Source organism: Cucurbita maxima, unplaced genomic scaffold, assembly GCF_002738345.1.
Source record: "Cucurbita maxima cultivar Rimu unplaced genomic scaffold, Cmax_1.0 Cma_Scf00049, whole genome shotgun sequence".
NCBI classification, from domain to species: Eukaryota; Viridiplantae; Streptophyta; class Magnoliopsida; order Cucurbitales; family Cucurbitaceae; genus Cucurbita; species Cucurbita maxima.
In genome coordinates, this window is record NW_019272065.1 from 537,834 (window position 1) to 562,776 (window position 24,943).

The 24,943-nt window shown below is 38.5% G+C and overlaps 4 protein-coding genes across 4 annotated transcripts in view; 3 read left to right on the forward strand and 1 right to left on the reverse strand.

Moving 5' to 3' along the window:
- The window catches only part of LOC111471139 (phenylalanine ammonia-lyase-like), a 20,333-nt gene extending 13,079 nt beyond the window's left edge, over positions 1-7,254 (forward strand). Inside the window, exon 2 of the mRNA XM_023116833.1 lies at positions 7,240-7,254. Within this exon, the coding sequence (XP_022972601.1) occupies positions 7,240-7,254 (15 nt within the window). The remainder of the gene's footprint in view (positions 1-7,239) is intronic.
- LOC111471138 (phenylalanine ammonia-lyase-like) lies at positions 5,042-7,283 on the forward strand. Its single transcript, XM_023116832.1, has one exon. It carries the CDS (start codon positions 5,128-5,130, stop codon positions 7,252-7,254), a length of 2,127 nt encoding a protein of 708 aa, XP_022972600.1. The 5' UTR covers positions 5,042-5,127; the 3' UTR covers positions 7,255-7,283.
- Positions 7,284-14,546: 7,263 nt separating this feature from the next.
- LOC111471150 lies at positions 14,547-16,786 on the reverse strand. Its single transcript, XM_023116844.1, has 4 exons — positions 16,675-16,786; positions 14,984-15,142; positions 14,636-14,886; positions 14,547-14,567 (listed from the first exon to the last, which is right to left on the reverse strand). The coding sequence occupies exons 1-4, from the start codon at positions 16,784-16,786 to the stop codon at positions 14,547-14,549; spliced, it is 543 nt and encodes a 180-aa protein (XP_022972612.1).
- LOC111471136 (phenylalanine ammonia-lyase-like) lies at positions 16,689-19,167 on the forward strand. The gene has a single exon (XM_023116830.1). The coding sequence runs from the start codon at positions 16,888-16,890 to the stop codon at positions 19,036-19,038; it is 2,151 nt and encodes a 716-aa protein (XP_022972598.1). The 5' UTR covers positions 16,689-16,887; the 3' UTR covers positions 19,039-19,167.
- The last annotated feature ends 5,776 nt before the right edge of the window (positions 19,168-24,943 follow it).

Sequence of the window (24,943 nt, forward strand, 5' to 3'; positions counted from 1 at the left end):
GAAGCCAATCCAGAACCAACAGCAGTGCCATTGACAAGAGCAAGACCTTCTTTAGGCTGCAGCTCGAAGAACCCAGAAGGAATATCAGCTTGTCGAAAAGCCTCCTGAGCATTAAGGCTCTCTCCATTTGGTCCAACCGCCTTAGAGTTGGGTCGGCCGGTGAGCAATCCAGCAATATAAGAAAGAGGAACAAGATCACCCGAAGCAGTGATGGTTCCACGAAGAGGCAAGCAGGGAGTGATGTTAGAATTCAAGAGTTTGGTTATGGCTTCCAAAATCTCAAATCGAATGCCCGAATAGCCTTGAAGAAGAGTGTTGATTCTCACCAACATGGCCGCCCTGGTAGCGGAGTGGGGCAGAGTATGGGTGGACTCAGCTCCACTTCCAAAGATCCCAGCATTCAAGAATCGAATCAGCTCCTTCTGAAGAGCGCCACCTTGATTGGTCCTTCTATGAGAGGTAGCACCAAAGCCAGTAGTGACACCATAGCTATCAGTGCCTTTGTTCATGCTCTCCATAACCCAATCACTGCTAGCTTTAACGCCCGCTCTAGCAGACTCGGCCAGTTCGACCACCACATGGTTATCACGAGTGGCAATGGCAGCCACTTGGGAAATGGTGAGAGTTTCACCACCGAGCTTGACAAGGGGCCTCCGGTACTCCTCCACCATGCGCTTCACCTCGTCGAGATGGCTCCCCTTGAGAGCCTCGGCAGCCACACCCCAGTTGAGTGGATCATTAGTGCTGATGCAGAAGCTCTCCACGGAACCATTTTGGGGGGCAAGTTGTTGGAAGGGAGCGGGGGCCATTTGTAATGCAGAAGCTCTCCACGGAACCATTTTGGGGGGCAAGTTGTTGGAAGGGAGCGGGGGCCATTTGTATAGCAAAATGAAAGATGAAGAGTAGAGAGTGTTGCAAGTTGTTGGAAGGGAGCGGGGGCCATTTGTATAGCAAAATGAAAGATGAAGAGTAGAGAGTGTTAGAGAGGAAGTAAGAGTGTGAGTTGGGTTTGGATTTGAATTGATTTCTGAGTTGTGGAGAATGATGGGGGAAAATGGTTATATAGAGAAAGCTTTGTGCAACAACCGCTCAATGGGGGCTGCGTTGGGTAAAGGTCAGAAAGAGGCGAGAGAGGAAGGAAGAAAGAGCTCCGAAGGTTGGTGGAAATGGGTTGACATAAGAAATGTGGTCAAAATTTGAATGGTCAATGTTTGTAGGCCTTGGTGGTTATGTATGGATTTCTTGACTCCCCACTTTTTACCAAATAAAAAAGCAATATCTGTGGAGGTGAAGAATGATTGGAAGCGCCATGTTTGAACCCACGTCAATAAGCTTAATAAATATCTATCCCATAAAATACTATAAATTGGAAGTAAAGTAGATGGCGGCTTTAAACAATAAATTTACTAATTTCATATAATTTAATCTCCCACTACTCACTCATTTTGCTAATGCATTCCTCCTCTCTTTTTTTAGTCATTACTCATTCCTTTTATTTTCGTGGTCAAATGTATGGGTACCAAAAAATACAACACNCGCCTCCCTTAATCGAGGCTCGACTCCTTTGGAGTCTTAATCATTTTGACTGCCTTCAAGGACGCTTGACTCCTTTTCTTTTGGAGTCCTTTGTTCGACTATGCAATCTATCCCTCAAATTTCTAACATTTTTTCTAAAATACCTGAATCATTTTCTTAAATTTATACCTAAAAACGCCTAAATCATTTTCCTAAATTTATTCCTAAACTCCTAAATCATCTTCTTAACATAAATACAGTCACTCATACAATGGTTGAACTAATTCTATTGGGCTAGTGATGATATTTTAATAGAAGAAACCTAACCCGGGACAAATTTGGGTTCAACATAGAATTATCGGACCGAAAGGAGAAGAGTAAAATTTAGATTGAAGATCTATATGAGATTGGATCGGCCTCTCAAGGAAGCACACACCATGCATGCCTTTGACTTGTGACATCCTAGTTCAATCTGATCCGTTCATCTTTAACCTAAATTATCACGAAAACGTAAGGAACCCTAAAAGGGTTCTCATATAAATACTTTTCTTTGACTTAAAAAAGATTTAACGCTTCCTCATTTCTCTAATATGTTGTTACAAACAAGTTTTCTTTGATGGGCAAAGCTTTCAGTTGGAGGATACAAACCCTACTTTAAAATTCACCAAAGCTAAAGTTAGAAACATGAAAGCTCATTGTTGAAGCTATGAAGTTAGACACAAAATTATGTATAATGAACCTAAATTTTTACATACTCAGAGTCGTTATTAACGTATCAGGCTCATCTCTTATTCAGAAATATAACTCTTAAAAGAAAATATCATCTATAGTATAAATTTCGAAAAATTTAAAACATATCTTTTCTGAAAAACATGGTCATGGTCTTATGTGTTTAAATATGAAATATTGAAATTTAGTGAAAATAAAAACAAATATAAAATAATTTAAATATGAGCCTACGATGTTAAGAATCACGACTCTCCGCAATGGTATGATATTATTTCAGCATAAGCTCTCGTGGCTTTGATTTGCACTTCCACAAAATACTTCATACTAATACTAATAGAGATAGTATTCTTCACTTATAAACCCATTCTAAATTAATCATGTGGGACCCACTCCCAATAATCCTCAACAATCGTCCACTCAACAAAGTACACTATAAGTCTCCCTTGAGGCTTATGGAGCTCTCGAATAGCCTCCCACTAATCGAGGCTCAACACAATCTTGTTGAGAATTATTGGGAGTGAGTCGTACATTGGTTGGTTTAGTGGAAGATTACGAGTTTATAAGTGAAAAATACTATCTCTATTGGGATGTGGCCTTTTGGGAAGCCTAAAACGAAGTCATGAGAGTTTGTGCTCAGAGTGGACAATATCATACCATTGTGGAGAGTTGTGATTCCTAACAAGTCTCTGCTCACAATGTCGCTGTCCTCAGTACATGATGCTCTTGGGACCTATCTCTATCTTTGCCTTTACTTAAAAAATACATGCAATTATGCTCTTGGGACCTATCTCTATCTCATCTAGGGGTGGTGTTCGGTATTCCCAGCTGGTATGTTAGATTTCATCATTTGAGTATTAAATTCCCAATCCTCTTTCTCTAAATTTTAAAATGGTCGGTGTATTTCATTCTCCCAATTCTCTAAATTTTACAATAGTAAATCCTATGTAGGCCACTTGGTCAGCTTAGATTGATATGTTAAATATGGAAGGATAGATTTCATGGTTCAAGTATTAAATTTCCAATCCCAATTCCTATAAAATTATTGACACGAGCTCAAAGCATCCACCTCCACATATCATCAACTAATGAATTTGTTATTATTTTGTGTGAATTCTCCGATGACTTGTCAACAAAAAGGTTGATGGCCATTCACTTTCCTTTGCTAACTCCCTTGTCGTCCTGACAATCCCATTTCCAATATATTTCCTCACATATTTACACAAATTTCTTTCAAATATTCCTCCTGTTTTATTTTCTTTGAAAAATAATTCTATAATTTACTCCGATCATAATTTCAAAGTAGGGGTGTACATGGTCCACGTTCGATTGGGTTGTAGGATTTTTTTTGACCCAACACAAGAGTTCGGGTTCGTCAGATTGGTAACTCAACTCAACCCAATCCTCTATCTACTCGTTGGATTGTGGAATTGTTAACTTTTTAAAAAAATTAAAAAAAGTTTTATTTATCCACAACTTACAATTATTGGATAGAATCGGAGATAAAATACATTAAAAGTTCACAAATAAACACAAATCAATCTATAATCGTTAAAAAATAAAAACAAATTCATCAACAACAACAAAATACTGACGCTTTTATAGAATAAATAAGAAAAATATCATGAAATAAAAAAGATTAATTTTAAAAAAACTATACCTAACAAAAATAACAAAAAAAAAAACAAAAAATTCTTACATCAAAATAGATTTACGTGAATTATGAGAAAAATAAAAAAAATTATATGCTTTTGTATAAAAAACTATATGCTTTTGTTTCAAAAGATTTATAAATCGTATTCAATAACCTATCCTAAGTTTTATATGGTATAAATCATATTCAATAATCTATTGTAAACTATATTCTTGAAATTTTAGTTTATTCACTTTATAAAATAGTATAAAATGAATGGATAGTTGTTTGTTAGTTTATTTATGTTATAAGTAATGGGTTTAAAAATAGTATGAGAAATATAAAAAATACAAAAGAAATTAAATAAAAAAAATAATTTAAAAAACTAAAAATAATAAATTAATAAAAAAATATAAAAGAAAATAAACAAAATAATAAAATCAAAGAGTAGGGGCGCACGCTTCTAATAAGCCCAATTACTACTACACCAGACTCGTTAATACCCTTGACTTCTTAGCGTATGAGTTTTATAACTTTTGTTCAGTTTGGGTCAATCCGAGATTTTTGTCCTATAAACACGAAATCGAACTGAATCAATTCGGGTTCGATAAAAATAACCCAACCCAATTTGAACTACTAATCGTTCCTATAATTTGGATTGAGTTGGTCTGGATTGTCGGGTTACTCGGTTGGATGTACACCCCTAATTGAAAAGTTTATTTTTTTTTATAAATTCAATAAAAAATTTAATCACATCTCGACTAAAAAATTGTATTGTGAATTCGATTACTAAAACCATCGAGGTTAGGTATGACTAACCAAGCTCAAGGTTTGGTGAAAAGTAACAAATATAAAGTTTGGTGAAAAGTAAGCATTTCAAAGTTTGGTGACAATAATATTTATTTATTTTTTTATTCAACTTTTCTTTTCTTTATTTTCTGAAAAAAAGAAAAATAAAAAACGACAAATGAAAGTCTACAATCGCCCAAATTTGACTGAGGAAATTTAAATAACAAATACACTTATAGTTTCCCTGCACCAACCATTGTAGTTTCTCGCCCACCACACCGCACCTACGACCAAATTGAACACACCTATTGTATGTCATTGCCGCTCCTCCTTTCTTCACCAACCCCACCAATTCTATTTAACCCTCTTCGTTTTCTTCTTCTCCTTCAACCCTCTCCCACCACCTCTCAAATCTCTCACATTCCCCATTTCATTTCTTTACCAATTTCTTATTCTTTTCCACAATGGCAGCCATTCAGAAGATTGAAGATAGCTTGTGCCACACCCGAAATGATCCACTCAACTGGGGTGTGGCTGCCGAGTCTCTCAAGGGGAGCCATCTCGACGAGGTGAAGCGCATGGTGGAGGAGTACCGGAGGCCCCTTGTCAAGCTCGGTGGTGAAACTCTCACCATTTCCCAAGTGGCTGCCATTGCCACTCGTGATAACCATGTGATGGTCCAACTGGCCGAGTCTGCTAGAGCGGGCGTTAAAGCTAGCAGTGATTGGGTTATGGAGAGCATGAACAAAGGCACTGATAGCTATGGTGTCACTACTGGCTTTGGTGCTACCTCTCATAGAAGGACCAATCAAGGTGGCGCTCTTCAGAAGGAGCTGATTCGATTCTTGAATGCTGGGATCTTTGGAAGTGGAGCTGAGTCCACCCATACTCTGCCCCACTCCGCTACCAGGGCGGCCATGTTGGTGAGAATCAACACTCTTCTTCAAGGCTATTCGGGCATTCGATTTGAGATTTTGGAAGCCATAACCAAACTCTTGAATTCTAACATCACTCCCTGCTTGCCTCTTCGTGGAACCATCACTGCTTCGGGTGATCTTGTTCCTCTTTCTTATATTGCTGGATTGCTCACCGGCCGACCCAACTCTAAGGCGGTTGGACCAAATGGAGAGAGCCTTAATGCTCAGGAGGCTTTTCGACAAGCTGATATTCCTTCTGGGTTCTTCGAGCTGCAGCCTAAAGAAGGTCTTGCTCTTGTCAATGGCACTGCTGTTGGTTCTGGATTGGCTTCGATTGTTCTGTTTGAGGCCAACATCTTGGCTGTTTTGTCTGAGATTTTGTCCGCAATTTTTGCTGAGGTTATGCAAGGAAAGCCTGAATTCACCGATCATTTGACTCACAAGTTGAAGCATCATCCTGGTCAGATCGAGGCTGCTGCAATTATGGAACACATCTTGGACGGAAGTTCTTACATGAAAACTGCAAAGAAATTGCACGAAACCGATCCTCTCCAGAAGCCAAAGCAAGATCGTTATGCTCTTAGAACTTCTCCTCAATGGCTTGGTCCATTGATCGAAGTTATTCGATTCTCAACCAAATCTATCGAAAGAGAGATTAACTCGGTCAACGACAACCCTTTGATTGATGTTTCAAGGAACAAGGCCATCCATGGAGGCAACTTCCAAGGAACTCCCATTGGAGTCTCCATGGACAACACTCGTTTGGCCGTTGCTTCAATTGGAAAGCTCATGTTTGCCCAATTCTCAGAGCTTGTCAACGACTTCTACAACAATGGGCTGCCTTCAAATCTCTCTGCAAGCAGAAACCCAAGTTTAGATTATGGATTCAAAGGTGCAGAGATTGCGATGGCTTCCTATTGCTCTGAGCTTCAATATCTTGCAAATCCAGTGACGAGTCATGTACAGAGCGCCGAGCAACACAACCAAGATGTTAACTCGCTGGGTTTAATCTCTTCAAGGAAAACAGCGGAAGCCCTTGATATCTTAAAACTCATGTCTTCCACCTTTTTGGTTGCCCTCTGCCAAGCAATCGACTTGAGGCATTTGGAGGAAAACTTGAAGAACGCAGTAAAAAGCTGTGTTAGCCAAACAGCCAAGAAAGTGTTGACCACATCCTCTAATGGAGCGCTTCACCCATCAAGGTTTTGTGAGAAGGATCTTCTAAAGGTTGTGGACAGAGAGTACACCTTCGCTTATATCGATGATCCATGCAGTGCCACTTACCCATTGAGCCAAAAGTTGAGGCAAGTCCTTGTTGAGCACGCACTTGGCAATGGTGATTGTGAAAAGGACGCAGACACTTCAATCTTCCAAAAGATTGGGGCTTTCGAGGAGGAACTAAAGGCAGTGTTACCAAAAGAAGTCGAAAATGCAAGGTCGTGGTACGAGAGTGGAAATTCCAAAATTGAGAATCAGATAAAGGACTGCAGATCTTATCCATTGTATAGGTTTGTGAGAGAAGAGTTGGGAACGAATCTACTGACAGGAGAAAAAGTCATGTCTCCGGGAGAAGAGTGCGAGAAGGTGTTCACAGCTCTGTGTGAAGGGAAGATGATCGACTCTATCTTGGAGTGCTTGAAAGAGTGGAACGGTGCTCCAATTCCCATCTGCTAATCCTTTGCTGCACATTGAAGCCAATCAAAGATATTGTATTTTGTTATTATTATTCTTTTGTTTTTTGTACGACATATTTATCTAGGAAATTCAATTTAATTCATCAAAGGTCACCAAACAAGTTATGGTTCTAATTGACCCTCTTTAAGTTTTCCTAGGAATAGGTGTTGAGATGAGTTTTATAATGGACTATTTTTTCTATCTCCACTGTCAGTACTGGTCGGTGGTCGCCAAAATTATTGCACACTAGAAGAAAAACGGCCATGGGTTATCAGTTCAGAGGTATGGTTCATGTTGATTCCGTCTAGTTCGATTCAGTTTAGTTCGGTATGGCTTGACTCGTTTTGAATTGATTTGGTTTAGTATGGTCAATTAAAATATTATCATTAGTCCAATAGAGTCAACCCCAATAATTGTACGAGCCCCTTGTTCATTTATCTTAGTAAATATTTTGTGAAAAAAATGTAGATATTTTAAGAAAGAGTTTGGCAGGAGTAGATTGCTTAGGGTCATAAACACTCCTCCACCATACCTAGTTTTTCATCCTAAGAAATCACAAGGAATACATAGGAGTAGTATTCTAAAAAATGTCTTGTATTCTCCTCTCGCTTTGTCTTAATAAAGATTGCGAGTGTTTCCCCCAGAGAGTTGTGTTCAATAATCTGATATCAGAGCGAGGTTGGTGTAGGTTGTGATCTCTTGGAATTCTTAGTATGCTCTGTAGTTGCAGCGCTGTCTGATCTTCCACATCAAAAACGATTTCTTGAGAATTTAGTGAGTGAGTTTCTTTGTATCCTGAGTAGTTCGTGACTCTAGAAGTTTTGTGTTGAAAAGACTTGTTTGGTATTACTGAGGTATAGCCAACACAATGGGTGACTTTCAAATCGTAGGAGGAATCAAGAAACTCAACAACAACAACTACAACACGTAGACAACATGCATGATGTTCTATTTACAAGGATAGAATTTTTGGGAGATGGGGGAGAAAACTGTATACATTTGCATAAATGCCAATGTACTTGAAGATCCAAATGACACTGATGTTGGTGAGCAAGAAATGACTCAACCAAGCGAACCTAGTGAAAAAGAAATGTCACCTCAACAACTTAGATGGTCAGAAAGAATCCAAAAGCCAATTCCAAAGTACGTCAATGCAACTATTATAAAAGACGAAGTTAAAGAGCCAGAGACTGTATGAAGCATCACAAAATACGGCTTGACAGCAGGTAATGGAGGAAAAAATTATAGTCTTGGAGCAAAATCAAACTTGGGAATTAGTACCAAGACCAGAAGATGTCAAATACATCTCTTGCAAGTGGGCTTATCAAAATAATGTGTCTCTTGGATGGATCAATCAAAAGATACAAGACTCATTTTGTAGCTCGAGAGTTTTTTCAACAATATGGACTAGACTATAATGAAACGTTTAGTCTAGTGGCAAAGATCACTATCGCACATGCTCCTTTAGTACTTGTGGTAAATAAAGATTGAAAATTTTGGCAGATGGATATGAATAATGTTTTATTGCATGGAAAGTTGGACAAGCAGATCTACATGAACCAACCAAATGGATTCGAAAGTGAAGTTTGAGTCATTAGTCAGTATATGAAAAGTCCGAATAAGCCTCATTTGGACGTGGCTCGACAGACCTTGAGATATGTCAAAGGATATCATGATACTCGAAGATTAAGCATCAAGTATGTGTTCAAGCTCAGTTCAAGAACAATTTCTTGGTGTAGCAAAAGACAACCAACAATATCATTGTCAACTAGAGAAGCAGAGTATAGAGCAGCGGCTGAAGCAGCTCAGGAAAGTACTTGGCTGAAACTATTGATGGAAGATTGACACCAAAAAATTGACTATCCAATACCACTTTATTACGACAACCAATCTGCAATTCGCCTAGTAGAAAATTCGGTGTTTCATGCTAGAACAAAGCATGTGGAGATGCACTACCATTCCATTAGAGAGAATGTTTTGAAGGAAGAAAACGAGATGCAGCAGATCAAGACAGAAGACCAAGTGACAGACTTGATTACAAAAGGGCTAACATGAGAGCTTTCGATGTCAGCTCAACATGGTGCAGCGGTTGAGGACTAGTGCTGAGGGAGAGTGTTAAAATATCATCGCTAGCCTAATGGAGTCAAACCCAATAATTGTACGAGCTCATTGTATATTTTATCTTAGTAGACATTTTGGGAAAGAGATCTAAATACTTTAGGAAGATTTAGATTTGTTAGGAGTAGATTGCGTAGGCTCTCGTATAAATACCCCTCCACCCTACTAGTTTTTCATCCCAAAATCCCAAGAGTAGATTGTGTAGGCTCTCATATAAAAATACCCCTCCACCCTACCTAGTTTTTCATCCCAAAATCCCAAGCAAAAAGGAGTAGGATTCTATAAAGTGTCTTGCATTCTCTTCTCGATTGGTCTTAATAAAGAGTACGAGTGTTTCTCACAAAGAGTTGTGTTCAACAATCTGGTATCAGAGCGAGGTTGATGTAGGTTGTGATCTCTTGGAATTCTTAGTATGCTCTATAGTTGCAGTGCTGTCTGATCTTCTACATCAGAAACGATGTCTTGAGAATGTAGTGAGTGAGTTTCTTTGTGTTGTGAATAGTCCGTGACTCTGCAAGTTTTGTGTTGAAAAAGCTTGTTTGATATTACTAATGTATAACCAACACAATGGGTGACTTCCAAATCGTAGGAGGAATTAAGAAACTCAACAACAACTACAACACGTGGGCAACATGCATGATATCCTATTTACAAGGACAGGATCTTTGGGAGATTGTTGGCAGGAGTGAAACTATGCCACCAGTAGAGGATTCTAACGATGCCTTGCGCAAATGGAGAATCAAAGCAAGCAAAGAAATGTTTGCCGTTGACTAAGCTATAAATAAGCAGCATACTCCAATACCTAACAATTCTCCCACTTGAAGACTAATCTAGTCAACCAAGAATTTCATTCTCAAACGACCATGAGCATCTTCATGTCACCAAACCAAGTGAGGCTTTACACCACCTCAATATTCCAACATCAACACATTTTGTCAACATGTTTGCTGGATTCTTTGCACCCTTTATCTTCTCAAAACACACACCATCTTCCACTAACCTGCAAGTGAAATGGTATCGCCTTCCGTGTTTTATCTTTTGTTAGGATCGCACAACAACGCACACACTCGATCTAGATGAACACAAAGAACAGAATAGAGAAAATGTAAGGAGAATATTGGCTAAAGGATTTGTATTGATGACTTTACGTATGTACAGTAAGAGAGAATACAGAGAATACAAAAAGTACAAATCCTTTATCCAATATTCTCCTTGCATTTTCTCTATCCTGTTCTTTGTGTTCATCTAGATCGAGTGTGTGCGCTGTTGTGCGATCCTAACAACTGGTATCAAAGCTAGGCGAAAGTCACCACGATCTGTGAAGATGGACGGCTTCTTCCTCTAGGCGAGCCACTACTTGCGTGTGTGTAATTGTTCATAGATTTGAATTGAGAAGTTCGATGGATCCGATTTCGATTTCTGGAAGATGCAGATTGAAGATTATCTGTATCAGAAAGGTCTTCACGAACCCCTATTGAGGGTGATGCCGGAAACCATGACCACGGAGCAGTGGAAACTCAAGGATCGACAAGCCTTAGGGCTGATCCGGTTGATGTTATCCAGAAACGTGGCGTTCAACATCATCAAAGAGAAGACAACGTTAGATCTGTTGAAGGCGCTGTCAAATATGTACGTAAAACTGTCGGCTATGAACAAGGTGTATTTGATGCGGAGATTGTTCAATCTACAGATGTCTGAAGGTGAATCTGTTGTGGATCATATAAATAAATTCAATATGATCGTAACTCAACTGGGTTCGGTGAAAATTAATTTCGAGGATGAAATTAAAGCATTGATTTTGATGTCATCTTGACCCAAGTCGTGGGATACTGTTGTTGCCGCAATCAGCAGTTCCTGAGGCTCTGATACCAGTTGTTAGGATCGCACAACAACGCACACACTCGATCTAGATGAACACAAAGAACAGGATAGAGAAAATGCAAGGAGAATATTGGCTAAAGAATATGTACTTTTTGTATTCTCTGTATTCTCTCTTAGTGTACATACGTGAAGTCATCAATACAAATCCTTTAGCCAATATTCTTCTTGCATTTTTTCTATCCTATTCTTTGTGTTCATCTAGATCGAGTGTGTGCGTTGTTGTGCAATCCTAACATCTTTAATTGATAGACCGGGTTCCTCATGAACTGTATGGCACTCTAACTATCTCTATAAAGAATTTTTTCGTATTGCTTCTTGTCCAATTCTTTCAGATAGTTAGTCATCCATATCGTCTCCTTTTGAGCTTCAGTTATTGCCACGTACTCAGCCTGAATACAACGCATTTTTGAAGCCTATACATCCCATCATCCATGGCTTGCTCCCACTTGGTTGTATCCTCCAACTGTAGGGCCTCATCAAAGGGCTCTGGTTCCCTTTCATTAACAACATATAGTTAATGAAGGTACTGATGGTATTAATATAACACATGCGGAAGCAATTTGGATCTTAGGCACTTTTAGAACATCAATTATAGTAAATAACTAGCACGTTCATAAGTATTAAAACTTAATGAGTTTGAATACTAACCTTTTGTAGTTCAAAATTTCTTTTTCCTCACGAACCGGTTTCGAACCACCACTAGTGTCTTCTCCACTATCCTCCGGCCTTAGAAAAGGATTGTGGAATCCGGTGAGTGACTAAACTTGGGTGGGATTTTGTATATATGAAGAGTGTTTGTGAGAGGTTTTTCTCAAGGGTTTTCACCAAGAAGAAGAACTTTCATGTTTTATGATCACTCTATTTATAAAGTCATGTTTGCATGTTCATGCATATTTGAGATCACCAAATTTTGAGACTCAAAATTCCACTCAAATGTTTGGGATTATGTGGCAAGCATGCATGCTTGAGTTAACCAAATTTTGACACTCAAAATTTCACTCAAATTTGTAGGGTTTATTGGCAAGCATGCAAGTTTGGTTAAACCAAATTTTGACACCTCAAAATTTCATTAACATGAATTTTTCATTTAATTCCACTAACATCGATTTTTCCATTAAATGAAGTCAACATTTTGACTTTCTTCATTTTGATTCAACAATCAATTTCAACTATTAATTTCAAATTAAAGTAATATTAAATGATTAATTAAACTATTTAATTAATATTTAATATTAATTCAAATGCCAATTCCAATTAATTTAGACACATATTTGATTAAGATATTTAAATCTTATTTAAATATCTCAGATTCTCTCTTTTTGTTTAATTCGTAAATAAAACAAAAATGCGGTTAAATATATCGTATATATGTAGTGCATTCTCCCTAATTTGAATTCGAACACTTCGAACTCACTCGTCACACTGTTCTATGGTTTAGTTCGATATGAGCTAGCAGAGGGACCTAATGGACCTATAGATCATGAGCTCCAACGATCCAAGATTAACCGGTTAAACTCATTAACCTTGTTAACCAACATTCGTTAACTACTAGGACATTCCACTATAGCCTAGTAGTTGCACTCCCCTCACTATAGATATATTTCTGTCCATTTGATATGAACAAAGTTAGTAAGTCGATCCTTCACCGGTTGTTCGTAACTAGAGCTGGGTCAATTTACCGTTTTACCCCTGAAGTTACTTCTTGTTTCTTGTGTCTCACTGATCCTTCAATGAACAATTTGTTTGTGGTCCAACTAGTAAACCGAATCCCTCTAAGGCCAATGAGAGGGTGGGGCCCCTTGTTCAAGACCTGGAGTCAGTACTTAAGGGAACTATCTCTCTTCTATCCCTAAAAGTGGGTAGGAGTGAATTCCATCTTGCACCCCACGTCCCCAGCCATTTACCCAGTCTTACCCTTGAAATGGGAGGGCTATTGAGTCGGCGAACTTGAGCCACTCTCACCCATGAAAATCTAAGGATAATTCCGAATAAACAGGAATTCATGGTTAGCTTAGGATTAAGATCGAGTTACCTAGGTCATCAAATGAAAAGAAAATTAGTCTCAACAGTAAACGACATTATAAAGTGAGAGTGATTTTCTTCATGGTCCGATCTTATGCAATACTCATTGCATAGGACGCCCTCACTCACATGTCTCCACATGTACAATTTTAGTGATCACATTGTTTATATCATATACAAAAGTAGGCCGCATCCATAGTGTCCCCAGAATAAGGTACTCAGCCTTATCCTTATACTATAGATCATTTTGACTATATACTTGAACTTGATCAACTCTTATGTCCCTATATATATTTCAAGTAATCATACTATAGTCAGAGTGTTCTTAGTTTATTGGATTTAGATTAATGATCATAAAGTTTACTTTATTCAATAACAATCTTTATTGAATAAACAACAATAATAACTTTATTGAAAATAGAATATGTTTTTGTTTACAAACTATAAGTTTTAGGACATGAAACCCAACAGGTACATACATATCTGGTACTCTAATAGTACTAGATGATCTTCTCAACATCGGTTCAGGTGTCACTTGCTCTACTGCCGGTTCCTTTGCAACAGTCTCAGGAGTTTTATGAGTATTTGCTACAACATCACAGGGTGAGTTTCCCTGCAACTCAAGCTCAATTCACACTTGCTTCGTTGTCTTGGAACCTTGCTCCACATCTAGTTTCTCAGTAATAGTCTCAGGAGTTTCATGAGTATCTGTTACAACATCACTAGGTGAGTTTCCCTACAACTCAAGCTCAACTCCCACTTGCTTCGTTGTCTTGGAACCTTGCTTCACATTTGGTTCCTCAGCAATAGTCTCAGGAGTTTCTTGAGTATATGCTACAACATCACTAAGTGAGTTTTCCTGCAACTCAAGCTCAACTCCAACTTGCTCCATGGTCTTGGAACCATGCTCCACATCTGTATGGACCATTGTCAACCGCACTTTCTTCAATTCTCTAGCAGTCCTTGTGAAGCTAACTCGTTTCTGCTTGCTCATAACGCAGTTCTCACAACGACCCACATCAACAGATTTCAGACCTTCTAAAACTCCTTTCGCAGCCAGCATCTTCATTCCTTTTACGCTCATATGTCCAAGTTTATTGTGCCATATACTTGAATTTGAAGCACTCTCAGCAACAACAACCATGTTTATACACCCTGCAGTGGTGTATAAAGTTTCAGATTTTATGCCACGTGCTACCACCATAACACCCTTCATAATCTTCAACGAACTCTTCCCTAACTCTATTGCATAACCTGTGTTATTCAACTGACTAATAGAGATCAGGTTCTTCCTGAGACCAAGAATATATCTGACATCCTTTAATGTCCACTGATTTCCTGCTGGAGTTTTTATACATACATCTCCTTTTCCTTTAATCTCCAAGTCTTTGTTGTCGGCAAGATACACCTTATCGAAATTTCCAGACTTGAAATTCCAGAACAACTCTTTATTTGGAGACGAATGAACAGATGTACCAGAATCTAAAATCCAGGATTCAATCAAACTGTCCACACTGAGGATTAGAGCATCTCCAACGTCTTCTGCTGAATTTATAGAATCATCATCATCTCCAAATTTGTGATTATGCTTCCTCTTTGGTCTTGTACAGTCTGTCCGAAAGTGACATTTTTCTCCACAATTCCAACACGTTACTTCTTCCCCGTTGGTCAACACTGAGATTTTGATCGCCCTTTGTTTGGGCCCTACTTCTTCCCCGTTGGTCAACATTGAAAGCACTATCAGATGAATTTCCAATTTCTTGTTTGCGAATACTTTCGCTAAGAACTACATCTCGAATTTCATCAAACTTCAATTTATCAAATCCTCGGGAACTGCTGATTGCGACAACAATAGTATCCCACGACTCTGGTAAAGATGACATCAAAATTAATACTTTAATTTCATCATCGATATTAATTTCCACTAAACTCAGTTGACTACGATCATATTGAATTCATTTATATGATCAACAACAAATCCACCTTTAGACCTTTGTAGATCGAACAATCTTTGCATCAAATACACCTTGTTCATAGCCAACGATTTTTCATATATATTCGACAGCGCCTTCAACAGATCTGATATTGTCTTCTCCTTGCTGATGTTAATGCCACGTTTTTGGATATCATCAATTGGATCAACCCTAACGCTTGTCGATCCTTGAGCTTCCACTGTTCTAGGTGTTGATGCAAAGAACAGGATAGAGAAAATGTAAGGAGAATATTGACTAAAGCTTTTGTATTGATGACTACAGATATGTATAGTAAGAGAGAATACAGATAATATGAGTACATTTATAAAGCTGGATATAAGTATGGTTTAGCTTACTATATATAGCTTTACCAGATATTACCATCTACTATATATAGCTATTTACTATTTAACATAACTTTTTTACTATATATAGCTATTTACTATTCATTTACCGAATATAACTTTTTTACTATATATAGCTATTTACTATTTATTTACCGAATATAACTTTACTATGGATAAGCGTTGACTAAGCTATAAATAAGCAGGCTCCATAACCTAACGAACTATGATTGATTTGTATTGTGTAAGCTTAATTAGATGTTTGCCAGTTAATTTTCTATTAGTGAGCTTACCCTGTTTAGCAATGATCCATAGTAATACCTTTATGAGTTGGTAGAATTAGGCTTTGAGCCCTAAAATAAATGAAGCTCACGAGAACTTCATGAGCGGCATGTGGCTGCGATAAGGAAATCTCCAACCACTCCCGAATTGCAAATTTGTTTGGATGAGAATAAAGAATCACATATATAGATAAGCGTTGGTTAGATGGAGGGTTTCTCCCTCCTTATGAAGTTTCATTATGGAGCCTATTAGAGAGAGGTTAATTAAACCCTATTAGAGAAGATGTGAACATGTCAATAATAACATGACTAGCAGAACAACTAAATAATAACTTTTATCATTTTCAGATGGGGTCTAGATGTAACGATAGAAGCGAGGACGTACATGAACTAGGAGGCTATAGGGGTGAAGATAGAACATTGTGTTGTATTTTTTGGTACCCATACATTTGACCACGAAAATAAAAGGAATGAGTAATGACTAAAAAAAGAGAGGAGGAATGCATTAGCAAAATGAGTGAGTAGTGGGAGATTAAATTATATGAAATTAGTAAATTTATTGTTTAAAGCCGCCATCTACTTTACTTCCAATTTATAGTATTTTATGGGATAGATATTTATTAAGCTTATTGACGTGGGTTCAAACATGGCGCTTCCAATCATTCTTCACCTCCACAGATATTGCTTTTTTATTTGGTAAAAAGTGGGGAGTCAAGAAATCCATACATAACCACCAAGGCCTACAAACATTGACCATTCAAATTTTGACCACATTTCTTATGTCAACCCATTTCCACCAACCTTCGGAGCTCTTTCTTCCTTCCTCTCTCGCCTCTTTCTGACCTTTACCCAACGCAGCCCCCATTGAGCGGTTGTTGCACAAAGCTTTCTCTATATAACCATTTTCCCCCATCATTCTCCACAACTCAGAAATCAATTCAAATCCAAACCCAACTCACACTCTTACTTCCTCTCTAACACTCTCTACTCTTCATCTTTCATTTTGCTATACAAATGGCCCCCGCTCCCTTCCAACAACTTGCCCCCCAAAATGGTTCCGTGGAGAGCTTCTGCATCAGCACTAATGATCCACTCAACTGGGGTGTGGCTGCCGAGGCTCTCAAGGGGAGCCATCTCGACGAGGTGAAGCGCATGGTGGAGGAGTACCGGAGGCCCCTTGTCAAGCTCGGTGGTGAAACTCTCACCATTTCCCAAGTGGCTGCCATTGCCACTCGTGATAACCATGTGGTGGTCGAACTGGCCGAGTCTGCTAGAGCGGGCGTTAAAGCTAGCAGTGATTGGGTTATGGAGAGCATGAACAAAGGCACTGATAGCTATGGTGTCACTACTGGCTTTGGTGCTACCTCTCATAGAAGGACCAATCAAGGTGGCGCTCTTCAGAAGGAGCTGATTCGATTCTTGAATGCTGGGATCTTTGGAAGTGGAGCTGAGTCCACCCATACTCTGCCCCACTCCGCTACCAGGGCGGCCATGTTGGTGAGAATCAACACTCTTCTTCAAGGCTATTCGGGCATTCGATTTGAGATTTTGGAAGCCATAACCAAACTCTTGAATTCTAACATCACTCCCTGCTTGCCTCTTCGTGGAACCATCACTGCTTCGGGTGATCTTGTTCCTCTTTCTTATATTGCTGGATTGCTCACCGGCCGACCCAACTCTAAGGCGGTTGGACCAAATGGAGAGAGCCTTAATGCTCAGGAGGCTTTTCGACAAGCTGATATTCCTTCTGGGTTCTTCGAGCTGCAGCCTAAAGAAGGTCTTGCTCTTGTCAATGGCACTGCTGTTGGTTCTGGATTGGCTTCCATTGTTCTGTTTGAGGCCAACATCTTGGCTGTTTTGTCTGAGATTTTGTCCGCAATTTTTGCTGAGGTTATGCAAGGAAAGCCTGAATTCACCGATCATTTGACTCACAAGTTGAAGCATCATCCTGGTCAGATCGAGGCTGCTGCAATTATGGAACACATCTTGGACGGAAGTTCTTACATGAAAACTGCAAAGAAATTGCACGAAACCGATCCTCTCCAGAAGCCAAAGCAAGATCGTTATGCTCTTAGAACTTCTCCTCAATGGCTTGGTCCATTGATCGAAGTTATTCGATTCTCAACCAAATCTATCGAAAGAGAGATTAACTCGGTCAACGACAACCCTTTGATTGATGTTTCAAGGAACAAGGCCATCCATGGAGGCAACTTCCAAGGAACTCCCATTGGAGTCTCCATGGACAACACTCGTTTGGCCGTTGCTTCAATTGGAAAGCTCATGTTTGCCCAATTCTCAGAGCTTGTCAACGACTTCTACAACAATGGGCTGCCTTCAAATCTCTCTGCAAGCAGAAACCCAAGTTTAGATTATGGATTCAAAGGTGCAGAGATTGCGATGGCTTCCTATTGCTCTGAGCTTCAATATCTTGCAAATCCAGTGACGAGTCATGTACAGAGCGCGGAGCAACACAACCAAGATGTTAACTCGCTGGGTCTAATCTCTTCAAGGAAAACAGCGGAAGCCCTTGATATCTTAAAACTCATGTCTTCCACCTTCTTGGTTGCCCTCTGCCAAGCAATCGACTTGAGGCATTTGGAGGAAAACTTGAAGAACGCAGTAAAAAGCTGTGTTAGCCAAACAGCCAAGAAAGTGTTGAACACATCCTCTAATGGAGCGCTTCACCCATCAAGGTTTTGTGAGAAGGATCTTCTAAAGGTTGTGGACAGAGAGTACACCTTCGCTTATATCGATGATCCATGCAGTGCCACTTACCCATTGAGCCAAAAGTTGAGGCAAGTCCTTGTTGAGCACGCACTTGGCAATGGTGATTGTGAAAAGGACGCAGACACTTCAATCTTCCAAAAGATTGGGGCTTTCGAGGAGGAACTAAAGGCAGTGTTACCAAAAGAAGTCGAAAATGCAAGGTCGTGGTACGAGAGTGGAAATTCCAAAATTGAGAATCAGATAAAGGACTGCAGATCTTATCCATTGTATAGGTTTGTGAGAGAAGAGTTGGGAACGAATCTACTGACAGGAGAAAAAGTGATGTCTCCGGGAGAAGAGTGCGAGAAGGTGTTCACAGCTCTGTGTGAAGGGAAGATGATCGACTCTATCTTGGAGTGCTTGAAAGAGTGGAACGGTGCTCCAATTCCCATCTGCTAAGGATTCAACATTGATGAACATATTTATAACATGAATTTGTACTTCACTATTTTTTTCAACCTTCCTCTCATCATATTTCCTTTTGCCAAAAAGAATGAAGTAATAAAATTCTTTCATAAATTCTTCCATGTTGGGTTACTCTTTTTAAATGTTTTTTCATGAAAAAGATTATGAAAAATCAAGTTTTTACATTTAAATTTGTTATGCTATATCAATTTTGTCTCAAACTTTAATGCATACATGTTTGTTTTTCTTCTTCAATTTTGATTAACCCAAATACCCCAACTTTCCATGCTAGTTGGTTATAATACCACAACTAAAATATTCGGATACCCAATTTTTGTAGCAAAATGTCATAACCAAAAATGCTATCATACCAAGTAGTTGAAGCAAGATGAGTCGCACTTACGCACCCACAAACACAAACAAAAATTAAACAAATACACAAAGATTTACGTGGTTCAGAGACAAGAAATCTTTTATATCTATGAGTGGTAGCCAATCACTATAACCAAAGTGTTTACAAGTGTATTTCTCACTCCTACCGTACAAAGTTCATCCCAATTGCATCTAGCCAAATACAAAATGACAATGACTACACTTGACTCCACATGATTTCACACCTCCGAACAATGCTAAATAATCCTAATTCTCGTACCTGAACCAAATGAAAGAAAGTATTAATCCAAATGGTTATGAACTGAGTTAATAGCTAAAATAAATAAGAATATTTAATAACCAAAATAAATAAGAATTAATAACCAAAATAAATGAGAATTATGACATCTAAGAATTATATTTTGTTGGATTGGGCTAAATTGGATGATTGAATTTTACCCGAATAATCAAGAATTTTTTTAGATGAATGATGATGAATAGTCACTGTTATTGAGATAAATAGTAATGAATGGTCATATGTTACTTAGTTAAATGGTCATTAATAGTCACGAGCTATGAAAATGAATTGTGCCAGAAATATTTTTATGTTGCATCATATATCACACAATTACTATTTGTATCTGTGGAAGCTCGTGCATGTATATGGTCATTGTCGTCTTAGGTTACCTTTACCATCACGAATTTCTTTTATGTAAGCGTAAACTGCCTGTAGTCAAACTTAGGAGAAAAAGAATGATGCACATCCAATTTTCTCGGGTCAAGTTCAGTTTTAAGTTTCATTATAATCATGATAGTCATAGTCATGTTTGAATGTATTTGTATTTTCTGAATCCTAGAGTTATTATTTGAGTATTTTAAATTTTTTAACTTTTTTTAAATAGTTTTTGGTAAAGGCATTCATAGTGGTTTACGATAATGATAATGGTTGTGGAGGTCATGAGATAACCCGTCACAATCTAATCCCCACATATAATTTCATGGTACTTTAAAGAATTTAGTAAGGTTATTTTATAATTAGAATTGTGATGTTTTGTTGAAATGGAACCTTGGTTTGGAAATTTTTGGGTCTTTTAAGACCCTAAACACAATGGATTAAGATGTATATATTGGAGTATATTATAAGGAAAATGATGAAACAAACTTGAAATTAACGAAATTAAAAGCATCACTAGGTATTCATATTTAGAATATTATATTATGTTCTTTCTTTTTTTTTTTTTTTTTTTTTATATTCATGATTGTTATGATTATGTTGTTACATGTGGATGATTAGGAGTTTGCCAACTAAACCTTAATCGTGAACTTAGGTTGATTGTCGAGGGTCTGATAACATTTTAGAACTGGCTATAATTGATTTGTATTCTATAAGCTCAACTAGAGGTTTTCCAGTTAATTTTCTATTAGTGAGCTTACCCCGTTTAGCAATGAATCATAGTAATACCTTTATGAGTGGGTAGAATTAGACTTTGAGCCTTAAAATTAATGAAGCTTAGGAGAACTTTATGAGTAGCATATGGTAGCAGTTAGGAAATCTCAAACCACTCCCGTTTGGATGAGAATAAAGAATCACATATATAAAGATATGCTTTGGTTAGATGGAGGGTTGCTCCCTCCTTATGATGTTTTGTTATGGAGCCTAGTAGAGAGATGTTGACTTGTAATACCTGCTGGGTAATAGCAATAAAACAAATAAATAAATTAAATAAAAGGAGGAAGCGTGTGGCAGGTGCGACCGTACCTTGCCATCGATGACGACCGTAGTAGTGAAAGACAGCTCGAGTTGCCCATTTTCAAGGCCATTCAAGGGTAGAGGAGAGGTGATATGGAAAATCACTACAAGGGGAGTAAGATTCGGATTACCTTGTTGATTGAATATCTCAAGGCAAGAATATTGTTTGAGATTCGAATCACTCCACAAGCAAGATCGATCATGTCTAGCTTGAATGATTCTTGTTGATCAAATATCTCAAAGCATGAACATTTGTTTGAGATTCGAATCACTCCATAAGCAAGGTTGATCATGTCGAGCTTGAATGATTCTACATGCAACATAAACTACATAGAATTGCAAAGAAACTTAGTCATTGGGTAAAGAAGAGCACAAATGCTTCTTTTTACTATATTTTTCAAGTCTCTTACACATACAACATACATGTATTTATATAGCCTCAAAATCAAACTATTAAAGGCATTCCAATAAGCCATAATTAACCATTATGTAATTCTAACCTATAGGAAATAAAGTTTTAAAATACATGAATGAAATACAATAACTCTAAATTGTAACCCACCCAAAATTTACAACAATCGAACTTCATTCTTATGTGACATGAATTGAAACATCTTTGGATAGTTTTGACAACCTTTTCTTCACATCTTCGTTGAAGTATATTGTATGATTGATGTCTTTTGGTTCATATCAAGAGGAGGTTTGAGAGACGTCGGAGATGGAGGAGAAACGCACGAACTCTCAAAGACTACTTGCTCGAAGAACTCGTTGCAAGCCCACATCAGCTAGAGACTCACAAGCATCCACCGATCGATTAGGAGAAAAGTTAGAGGATTCTTAAGGCTGGGGCTTGAAGTTTGAGGCCAGTGGAGAAAAAGGGGTCGAAAGGGGCGGAAGGAGGCGGAGAATCAAGGCATCGCTTTGGGTAAGGGTTTTGTATGCGTTTCTTTTCAAGAACTCTCAAATGTGTAGAAGATGACCATCTATGATTTCATCTTGAGTAGATCGACGAGGGTTGAGGATAGTTGTAGGCGTCGGAAACGAAATCGGGGGAGACAAACAAAGGGGGAAGAAGCTTGTCGACGATAGAGGTACGGGAAAGAGAAGGAAAAAAATCAGGAGAAGAGGGAAAACCTTGCGGGCCGACCCGCGCGCATGCGTCCTGCGCGACCCATTGCGCGCATGCGGCATGCGCGGCCCATCGCGCGCATACGACCTTCGGGCCATAGCACGTGCAGCCTGCGAGGCCAATCGCGCGTGCTCTCTGCGGCCCAACCCGGGCGCGGGTGACACGTGGCGGCCAACCCGGTCCGCGGCAGTCCGGTCTAATTAGACTAGGGGGTTTTGCTCCTTTTGCGTAAATTCTCTGTTTTAACTCTGATTTTGGCGTCGTTTTCATTTATTTCCTCATTTTTACGAATGTAGGACCCAATTGAAGAGTTTAGAAAATTTTGAAGTTTGTTTGATAAAGTAAACTCAAATAAAAATGTCAGGCTTTTTAGGTAGGTGGCACCTCGAAATCTTGAATTTAGCTATGCTCCTAGTATGCATAAAAGTATGATATAAGAATATGTTTTAGAAGTATGAGCATATGATGAGTTGAGATGACACACGTTGATAAAAACGTATGCACTACCTTATGAATTGAGATTCATGACTAGCTTTCCATGATTAGATCATTATGTTATTCTTCTGTCACATATGTAACAGTATTAGCGGTTACCCGGGGACGATTAGTGGTTCGCCAACTAACCTCTAACCGTAAACCTAACTCGATTGTCAGGGGTCCGCGTAACTATAGAACTGGTCATTTTATTGTTGATGATTCCTTGTAGAGACTCATAGGAAGTTTGCCATTTAATTTCCTTTAAGTGAACGTGTCACGAATGACAGGGGTTTACAGTGGTACACTTGAGAGTTAGTCAATTCTTAGAATGCATGAACCTTGAGCACCGAGGTCGCGCCTCAAGTGCTTTGAGATATGATGACGATGATGAGAGACTAGCAGAAATGACTAACCAAGAGACCTAGAGGACCTAAGAATATTTCGAGGGCTGGAGGTCCAGATAGGACCATGAACCAAGAGAGTAGAATGAGAAATCTTAGGGTGTAGCCTGAGAAGAAGCCTATACGGGAGAACAAATCTCAATAGGCGAACAAGATACCGAACGTAGGAACAAGATTAATAAGAAATATGAACTTCCAGCAAGCTGCTTACTGAGTATATTTTACATACTCATCCCTACTACAACTTTCTTTTCAAGTGGAGATTGATGTGGCAGTCAAGACGGAGGCATACGGGACTGTTGGCTATATAGAGTTCCATCACACTTGAGTCTCGAGTTTCTTTGTACTTACCTTTAAATCCGGCCTTTCATGTATTTTAAATAGTTTGATTGAAGGGTGTTGTATCTTAGTGGTATTTTCTCTTTTCTTTATAAAAATAAACATTACTCTTTTAATTAAATTTCAAATTACATGCATGTGTTCAAATGTTTTAAAACTCTACATCCTTGAGTAATGATCCATGGTTCGAGTTCCACAAAAAGTCGATCGTTATATGAGAACATGTCAATAATAGCATGAGTAGAAGTTATCATTGCATGAGTAGAAAAAATGATCATCACTACCCCAATAGAGTTATCATTGTTAGAGAAATTTTAAATATAAATACCCCTCCACCCTATATTTAGTTCATCATCCCAAACAATACAAAGCTCTAGTATTCTAGAGAGTCTTGTATTCTCTTTTAAGAGTGCGACTGTTTCATAGAGTTGTGTTCAATAATTTAGTATTAGAGCAAGGTATTCTCTTGTCTTGTATTCTCTTTTAAGAGTGCGAATGTTTCCCACATAGAGTTGTGTTCAATAATTTGGTATCAGAGCGAGGTTAGTGTAAATTGTCGATCTCTTGGAATTCTTAGTATGCTATATGGTTGCAGCTCTGTTTAATCTTCCACATCAGAAACGATTTCTTGAGATTATTAGTGTGTGAGGTTCTTTTGTGTCGTGAGTAGTCTATGACTCTGCAAGTCTGGTGTCGAAAGAGCTTGTTTGGTATTACTGAGGTATAGCCAACACGATGGGTGATTTTCAAATCGTTGGAGGAGCAAGAAACTCAACAACAACTACAACACGTAGGCAACATGCATGATGTCCTATTTACAAGGACATGATCTTTGGGAGATTGTTGGCGGGTGCGAAACTACGCCGCCAGAAGATGATTCTAACGGCACCTTGTGCAAATGGAGAATCAAAGCAGGTAAAGCAATGTTTGCCTTGAAGACCACTATCGGAAAGAGATGTTAGAGCATATTTGAGATGACAAAACACCGAAAGAAGCATGGGACACATTCGCAATGTTGTTCTCTAAGAACTATACGAGGCTAAAACTTTTGGAGAATGGGTTGTTGTCAATTTCACAACGTGACATGAGGATTGTTCAGTACTTTCACAAGGTCAAGTCAATCTGTCGGGAGATTTGGTTGGTTCATGTAGATCTGCTCGTCCAACTTTCCATGCAATAAAACATTATTCATATCCATCTGCCAAAATTTCCAATCTTTATTTACCACAAGTACTAAAGGAGCATGTGCGATAGTGATCTTTGCCACTAGACTAAACGTTTCATTATAGTCTAGTCCATATTGTTGAAAGAACTCTCGAGCTACAAATTGAGTCTTGTATCTTTTGATTCATCCATCCAAGAGACACATTATTTTGATAAGCCCACTTGCAAGAGATGGATTTGACATTTAAAAAGAGTAACCCAACATGG

What these genes read in the sequence shown, in the direction of transcription:
- LOC111471138 (XM_023116832.1), top strand. Translation starts at nt 5,128, where the DNA reads ATGGCAGCCATTCAGAAGATTGAAGATAGCTTGTGCCACACCCGAAAT.
- LOC111471150 (XM_023116844.1), bottom strand. Translation starts at nt 16,786, where the DNA reads ATGGGGGAAAATGGTTATATAGAGAAAGCTTTGTGCAACAACCGCTCA. An exon ending in AGGAAGAAAGAGCTCCGAAG is followed by an intron (nt 15,143 to 16,674) that starts GTTGGTGGAAAT and finishes CATCTTTACCAG; the next exon opens with AGTCGTGGGATACTATTGTT. An exon ending in AGATTAAAGGAAAAGGAGAT is followed by an intron (nt 14,568 to 14,635) that starts GTATGTATAAAA and finishes TCTTGGTCTCAG; the next exon opens with GAAGAACCTGATCTCTATTA.
- LOC111471136 (XM_023116830.1), top strand. Translation starts at nt 16,888, where the DNA reads ATGGCCCCCGCTCCCTTCCAACAACTTGCCCCCCAAAATGGTTCCGTG.